This window comes from Montipora capricornis, chromosome 13, assembly GCF_036669925.1.
Source record: "Montipora capricornis isolate CH-2021 chromosome 13, ASM3666992v2, whole genome shotgun sequence".
In the NCBI taxonomy this organism is placed as follows: domain Eukaryota; kingdom Metazoa; phylum Cnidaria; class Anthozoa; order Scleractinia; family Acroporidae; genus Montipora; species Montipora capricornis.
This window is the reverse complement of record NC_090895.1, coordinates 10,604,945-10,613,617: the sequence shown is the minus strand read 5'-3', so window position 1 is coordinate 10,613,617 and position 8,673 is coordinate 10,604,945. Positions and strand designations below refer to the sequence as shown.

Below are 8,673 nucleotides of genomic sequence, written 5' to 3'. Positions count from 1 at the left end.
CTGCTCTTCCACAATAGCATGCTACATGACATCAATTTTGTCAGCAATGCCACAAATCCTCTGGAACTAGAGTACATAAGAGCAAGTGAGTAGGACAACGTCATGTGCCTTTTTTGAGTATCTATTCAAGCCATGCATTGGTTTGTGTCTCCATTTGTAGCTCTGCCTTATCAATCATGAGGTGGTCTTTGCTTTCTAAAGCCTTTGTGGCATCCTGTCTGCAGATATGGTTCAGATTTTCAGTTGATTGACATCCTTCAGAGATATTTTGCATACATTAACTGCCACATAATTATGCAGTTCTGAAAGTCATGGTACTTGACATTAGCAACCTTTAGATTTTAGATCAGCTGTAGTTTTCCCCTAGTGGGCATGCTCAGAACAGAAAATTTAACCTTGGCACTTGTCACTCCAATCAAAAGCTCACTAATATGCAAATGTAAACACCCATTTACTTCACCATAATTTCACGGTCAAAGCTTTCAAAATACTAAGGGTTTATTAACTAATACTGATATAGTAATAATTAACCATACAAATAAGTTTAAAAATAACAATAATAAAAGTAAGTTCCTTCTCATGTCCTTAAAAATGTTTGTGTTTATAACAAAGAGAAATGATTAAAAAATTCAAATTGTGAGTATGGAAACGTCTAATTAAAATGCGACTGGTCTTTTAAAATATACACCAATATTAAACATCAATTGGGTTGGGGCAATGTAAAATCTGTTTGCATTATCCTAATCCATCCTGGCGACCTCGGATTCTTCTTGCTAGCTGCATATCTCTGGGCATGACAGTAACTCGCTTCGCATGTATGGCACATAAATTGCTGTAAAATAAAAACAAGCAACAAAACAAAGGCAAACAGCAAAAAGAACAGTCATTCAATCCATCCATTCAAATTTTATATAGTATTACACTAAAGTTAGAGATGCATGAAAACTTGCAAGTTCAGTGTACTTATTTTTTTAAAGGGACCTTCCAAAGTTCTGGGGACATCTTCCAAAAAAGAAAACATTTTTATCGTTTGCATTACATCAATGATCCACACTTCAAAAGGAGGATGGTTTAACAGGGCCGACACTAAGATTTCAAGTTGTCGGGTATAGAAAAAAAGTAGGTGGGAAACCATTTTCAAGAGACACTCTGCACTCTCCCCTCCCGATGCCAAAATGGTACCTGCAAAATTTAGAGGTATTACCGTAACTTAAATACAGTCTCAAGTACATAAATTTAAGAACTCTCAGGGAAGAAAGCAACTTTAAAGAAAGAATTACGATGAATCATCTCACAATGAGATGTCGCATTCTTTTGCTTGTTGGAAACTGGCGAAATGCTTCAGGCGTTCTCTCTAGAACTGTGGAGGGGAAGCCTCTTGCTTTTCGCAGGTTTGAATCGGTTGTCCTTGTTTTTTTTTTTACCATAGTTTCTTCCCAATCATAATAATTTGAACATGAACAGGACAAGTACTGTATCTCCTGAACATTCCATGCCTAAATTTTTTGCGCCACTCTGACTGTTAGCCCGTGAACAGGGATGTATCACAGTGAAATATGACACTTCTGTTTTTCCTGACCGCTCGGCGCGATGCATTTCTACCCGATACAAATAGGAAAGGAAGAAACAAGAGTCTGAATGACCATGTATTAGCTACTTAAATGGGCAGATATTGGCGTCTACATTCCTTTGACTCGATTAACTTGAGGCTGCACCTGTAAAAAAAGGTCTTGAGTTTATTCTGCCTCAATTCTGAAATTGACAACTGAGAGTTTTTGTGTGTGCCTACCTTGAAGCTGACATTTCACACAACGGAAACCCCTCAAAGGTCTTAACTTTTCGTGGATGAATTCAGACTTACATTTTGATACAGTAAAGCAGAGTTTTCGCGTGTTCCAGAAATTTCACGTTTACTCATTTTCTTTCATAGATACAGTATTTCATTCTCAATGTAGACTTTCTCAAAGCTATTTTTGGTTCTATTTTAAAGGGAGGTCATGCTCATAGGAGTTGGGGGAAATCCTCGGCCCACGGCCCTTAATGACAGCCCTGGTTTAAGAAACAAATCTACTCTATTTTATGTTGGGTCATTTTACTCAGTGAATAAATATTGTGGAATGATTAATTATGACCTATAACAATGAAAACTGTCATTTACATGACACAAGCAAAGAACTTTGTACCATGACTGGATGCCTCATTTACATCTTTGGCCAGGGTCACTCAGTTACATCTGCAAAAATTCTCTTAATTTCTTACAGATTACACATTGCATAATCCCAACCCAGAGAGAGAAGTTGATTTAAGGAAAACAGAAAACAGAAAAATACAGGATACATGCATCAACACTAACACATAATAGAGTGGGACTGTTACTGCGATTTGCATAATTCTGCGGAATCTCACCTTCAAGTATTAAGCGCCAAACTGTGTTTTGGCTTGCATTAATCAAATTTCCAAACATAGCCAGGAAGATTGACTCCACCTCTGGAAAGTGAATTGGAATTTTTGTGTAGTTCACAGCTTGAATTCCTTTATCATATCTTTTTAGAGGTTTTTCAGTAGTTAAAGATTCCTTTGCTTTCCATCAACATTGAGTTCAAATGTACTGTGGGAAACTAAGATGCTGATTGATAGGTTATGTAATGTGCTTCAATTGATTTTGTTTGATTGATGGCAGCCAAAACGCACTTTGGCCGTTGAAGCTTGAAGATGAGACTGCAGAATCATGATAATCACAGTAATTTGAGAGTTAAAGTGCGTATGACGTAAACAATATCTTTAGCTTACTTTAAAGACATTTCAGTTGATGAAGAATGGTGTTTCTATTTTGGAATATCTTTTTTTGTTTCAGAGATATTCAAGTTTTTATTCAAAAATTGATTACATCACAAACTACATCACAATCACAAACTTGCAAGGAGCAAGGATGGCACAGTCGGTTAGTGCGCGGCCTTGGTGCAAGAGGTCCTGAGTTCGATTCCCGGATCTCGCATCCTTGTTTCGACTCCTTTCCTTTCCGTGTAGCTAAGTAGCTTTAAATACCCGTAAAACGGAGCACTGATGGAGAGGGGGGAGTAAAATGAGCGCACCGTCGACCTCAGGTTTGTCAGTTGAATTACTGTTACGATTTATCGACGTTAAATAAGGTCTACTTTACTTTACTTTACTGTACAGATGACTGCAATAACTCACAAAATTGAGAATGTCTCCGAAAATATTGGATGGGTGTTGTTCAAACGTGGCAGTGGTAATCTACATTAAGTAAGGCATAACTGTACCATTCAACTTGACTACAATCTCCGTCCAGGACGTAGCCGGTCGTTGCCCCCCAAACTAAATACGAAGAGATTTAGCGAGATTCAGTAATTGTACTATGAAGTATGATATGTATTAATGTGTAGCTTATGTGATATAACTACTGTTATCCAGGATTTCCTGCCATTGTAGTTGAATACATGTAAACCATACTGTCTTACTTACTTACTAAATTATACCATCAATGCTGTTGCCATGGCTACAATTTTGGGTGTTGAACAGGATTGATTTTGTCATTTACTGCCATAATAAGACATGTACACTCTCTGTAAGCTTATACAGAGATGTAAAGCATTAGGGGCAGCACGTGCGTTTGAAGTCTGACTATCTGCCTCTACACTTATCTACTCAAAATCAGACATATTTGGTTCATTGCAGAGAAGAACTGGAAACGAGTGTTGCCATGGCAGCATCTTAATGGTATTCACTTTGTGCCTTATCTGATGACAGTACATTACTAGTGCCAAGTTTGAACAACACCCATCCAATAATTATTTTCTGAATATTCTCAATAATTATATTATTTTGGGATTTATTAGAAGCATGTGTACAGTTTGTGACGTCACCATTTTTTGAACAAAAACTTGAATATCTAGGAAATGAGAGAAGATATTCCAAAATAGTAAACACTATTCTTCATCATTTTTAAAGGTCTTTAAAATAAGCAAATGGTATTTTTTAACTTCATAGGCACTTTAAAGAAAGCTGCATGCACATTTGGAAATGCATAAAAAAGGAAGAAAAAGGGAACAGCGAATGGTACGAGTCCTCAAATAGTCTCACTAAAAATGCTTCTGCTGACTGCAAGAGAAGAAATAGAGTAAATCATTATTATACATTATCCAAACCTGAAAGCAGTATGACAATATAAATTTTCCCTTTTCTTTTCAAGAAACTTTTTGTGAGCAGCGCGATTCATGCAAAGTTGACACAATTGACATCTTTACCATGTTAATTGCTAGGTACATGTAGAGGTATGAGTGGGCTTCATCACCTCCCTGAAAATTAGTCTGCAAATGGACCAGGTCATGCTTCCCACTAGCTTGTCTGTCTGACTCAAATATTTTCTTCTAAATGGGCTAAAATTGTAAAATCATCAAGCAAACTCATCTCATAGCTCATCTTGCACAGGGCAGGCAACACAGCAAGTACTGAAGACATGGAGTGGCAAGCATGCCACTGAGAGAGGGATTTGTTTAACTAGAGTCCACTCCCTTGAACATATGCTCAGTGGTTTCATTAGAAGCTGGTCATTGGCGGTATACCGCCAACTGTCTGTCAGAAATTTGCCTCTCACAGCCAGATACTCTGCCTTGATTTTCACTGAAACCCTTGTGAAAGACAAGAGTGACCACCGCTTACATTGATTAGCCCAGGCATCTCCTTCAAAAGTTCTTGAAACCACTGCACATGCTGCTCCATTAATTCGGTGTTTGCAATATGTTATTCACAGGGTTCCACCACTGACTTTCTGTCCTCAAGAGGAACTCCAAAGTAGTGATGAAAATAAAGTACCAGTAAACTAAAACAAAAAAGTTTACACCCCAAATAGAAATTTGACAAGAAAAACACTGTGTACCTCTTGAAGAGCAAACAAGGCTTTAACTTGCCACCTTAACTCGCCTCTCTTATAAAATCTGTCTGCTATTTCCCGCACCTGTTAAAAGTATATTTAATCCCTGGTAAAATATACCTATCCACAATCAATTTACATCTTTTTAGAAAAAATATCTACTTGCAAAATTAATGACTAGCTCCCAGATGACTTGATAGCTCATTAGTTGGGGATGGTCATGGGTTTGAGTACAACAATGGCTACTTAATCTACTTAATTGAACTTCTCCTTGAAGCAGAAAACCCTTTCCAATGGCATTTAATGTTCGAGGTATTGTACCTGCCACATACCAAAACTGGTGGATTGCCTATTTTTTTCAGAATTTTTACTGAAATATGTTAAAACATGAACTTGCTGTTTAACTGTTAGAAATATATATGAATTCATCCTGGTTCAAAATTTTAAAATGTCAATAGTTATTTCTCTTAACCTCACATAAAGAGTGTTAAAAGTTATTGTTGTCGGTAAAGCCTCGGCCAAATCATTAATTATAACCCATAACAATGAAAACTGTCATTTACATGACACAAGCAAAGAACTTTGTACCATGACTGGATGCCTCATTTACATCTTTGGCCAGGATCACTCAGCTACAACTGCAAAAATTCATGTTGGATGACGTTGGATCATTCAACATTGTTTGGCCAGGCCTTAACAGGTTGGAAATGCACTAACCAAAACATTTCTGTCATTAATCCATCGACTCCAAGGAGTGAGACTTAATAGATTTTACTTGTCAATAGGGCAGTTCCAGAGTCCATGGGTTAAATGTGGTTCTTGCTTACCAATCTCATGAAGGGTCTTTTTCTGAGTAACAAATGAGTTGTTTTCTGAAAATGTCTGATCTCCATGAGTGCCCTTGTTCCTGGACGATATCTTCTTTTTTCTAGCAAACAATAAACCAACACTCAATACTAGTATTGTAACAAGCAAAATAATATTATTATCAACTCAGAGCTGTTATTAAGGGTCAGAGGCCGGGGATTTCCCCCACCTCCTGGGTGTTTCATACCCGCCTAGTTTCAGAGTAGAGTAAACACTACAAAGTCGCTGTTTTTCCTCATCTACTTTCCTAGTTTCCCTGCCTAATTGAAAAGTTATTGACATTCCTGTCAACTTGTTGGGCTGCCACGCAGCTCTCAGAAGAACTCCCAGGATTGGTTCAGAAAACAATGGACGCAAAGAACCATGCGAAAGAAACAATAGACCATGACGTAAAACACAATAGAGCTGCGTCCTAAAGGATCCAATGAAATTAGAGGTTGTAAAGATCTGTGTCCTAACTGAACTTGTTCCAGGGATTCACTTTGATGACCAGGTAATTAAAAGCTTCTTAATCTACTTCTTGGTTATCTCTCCCTGTTACTGTCTCAGCAAGTGGAAAATCACCACTGGCCAGTACTGTCCGTCACCATTGGCCACTACTATCACTATTAGCCAAAATCACCATTGGCCACTATTGTCCATCAGCATTAGCCACTACTATCACTATTGGCCAAAATCAACACTGGCCGCTTTTATCGCTATTGGCCAAAATCACCATTGGCCACTACTGTGTGCATGTTTTGCAGAGACCCATGAAACTGCATAACACCCATCTCTCTGATAGCCATTCAGTGCGCTCTGGACTCTCCCACTGAATTATTTCTTGTCTGGGCGCACAGTTTATAGTTCACTTGAGTTCAAACATCTTTAGTCTACTTTAACAATCTTTCTGATCTTAAATATTTTCTCTCCTTTCTGCATAACTTGAAATTATTCACATAGACACCCTTCTTTCCATTTTCCTATTAAAAATGGGCAAAATTATGCTTTCATGTAAATACACAGAAGTCATATTTATGTTAATCACAATTCCAAAACTAAAACTGCGTTAGGATTTTGAAAACAATATGTACACTAAGCTGAAAATAGTTAAAAAGATTTATTCTTAAGAATCTCATAGTTTGTTGTTTTTTCAATTTTTAATTTCTGACAACCTGAAAAGGAAACCAAGAATATAAAATTGCCCCTTGATTTTCTTTGTTGGATGTGCAACAGCAGAAGGTTGCAGGTGTTACTCTGGAGGGACCACCTATCAGGGTCTTCATTTAACCCAGGAGAAATTACTGCCTTTAACTCATTTGTCTCTGAAGTGGCCCCCATTAGAGAGTCAAATTGTCTGGTATTAGATGGAGTAAAGTCTATTAGTATCACTCTCAGGATTGAAAGGGTTAAAGAGGGCATAGCCTTGAGTGGACCTACAGTGCAATCAGTGGGAGAATTGGTTGGGATGCACCTGAAAACCTCTCAGATGTCAGAAACTAAGCATAACTGTCAAAATTCCACTAAAAGCTTGAAAATAGAAGCTCCCCCTCTCTCCCAATCAATGTTGAAATAGACAAGGAAATGTCTGTTCACTGTTGGCAACATTGTTCTTTTTTTTGGGGGGGGGGGGGTGAGTGTCCTAAGACTTTTGCCACTGATTGTAAATGTTATAATAAAATGATGTCTGCAAATAGGGTCTGTATTCATCTCAAACTGTAGGTCCATTGTCACAACACAGGTTTCTCACTTAGAATGTGGAAGAGCCCACACACTATTCAAAACAAACTACAGTTGCCGGTGTGGTGGTCTGCTGCCTCAGAGCCGGTATCATCTCAATAATAATGCTATAATAACGATGGAGACTGCAGACAACCAGCCACCCAAAGAGTATTGTAAATAACTTAACGTGTTGTAAGTTTGTCTTGCAATCAATTATCCCATGAGAATTAATTTGTATATAAAACTTGTTTATAATTTATCTCAACTTGTTTTCCCCATAATTACGAAAAACAAAAACAACTAAATGTCATTGAAAGCGATACTGGGCAACTTCGAGCGAGATTAAATAAACCCTACAAATTGGTCAGCATAACCTCTTGACTTGTACCTGAATGAAGTTTAACGAAAAATATATCACGGTCATTTAATCAGCAAACTAAGACGGCGGCTTACACCGTTTGCAGGCCTAATTCTCGGTTGTGCAAAAAAATTTTAGTCAAGCGCTTCTTAAATTCTGATAGCGAACTACATGTAGTTGTATATTGCAATGTTTACGAGCAACTGAACCCACTTCTAGTTAACTCGCCATCTCTAGATTCTGATTGATGCCTGACATTCTGATGTATAAATTCAGTTGACTGTGATGTGCGTTTCTGAGGATCAGACTTTCTAGCCTTCTTGCTGGGTGACTTTTGGGGCGACCTATCGAGCGCAGTTCGAACCATGATGGTGGTAGAATGATGAATGATGCCGTTCAACGTTCGCGCGCATTTTGTCCAATGGCTCGAGCCTGTAGATAAACTATCATTTTGGTCAGAGGTCATTCCATAAATTCCGGAAGCTTGAGAAGAGAATCAACTTCCGGTTCCAATACTAGCGGTACGTGCATTCTGAGGTCATTTAATGAGACATTTTACTCATGTTACCATGACAAATTTCAAGGAAATAAATGGCTGAAGTTCCCTGCTTCTTATTACAGAATTTTCAATAAGAGCCGGCGGCCGGTGAAATTCGCCGGTTATTGCGCCTGAACTCGCCGCCTACTTTTCCTAGCCTATGAATGGCTGCGAGGCTACCGGTGACCTTGTATTGATACAGTCCTCACTGCTTTTATCACAGGCAGACAACCCTAAGGAGGCGAGAGCGCGTTACGTCACGTTATTTTGAGACAGTTGCAACGGTCGATTAAACTGATCGAGGAAAATGTTCCATAA

General features: G+C 38.3%; 1 protein-coding gene across 1 annotated transcript; it reads right to left on the bottom strand.

Moving 5' to 3' along the window:
• Positions 1-480: 480 nt before the first annotated feature.
• LOC138029040 (histone H3-like) lies at positions 481-8,234 on the bottom strand. The gene is made up of 5 exons (XM_068876710.1): positions 8,031-8,234; positions 5,719-5,819; positions 4,898-4,975; positions 4,082-4,119; positions 481-832 (listed from the first exon to the last, which is right to left on the bottom strand). The coding sequence occupies exons 1-5, from the start codon at positions 8,182-8,184 to the stop codon at positions 736-738; spliced, it is 468 nt and encodes a 155-aa protein (XP_068732811.1). The 5' UTR covers positions 8,185-8,234; the 3' UTR covers positions 481-735.
• Positions 8,235-8,673: the final 439 nt, after the last annotated feature.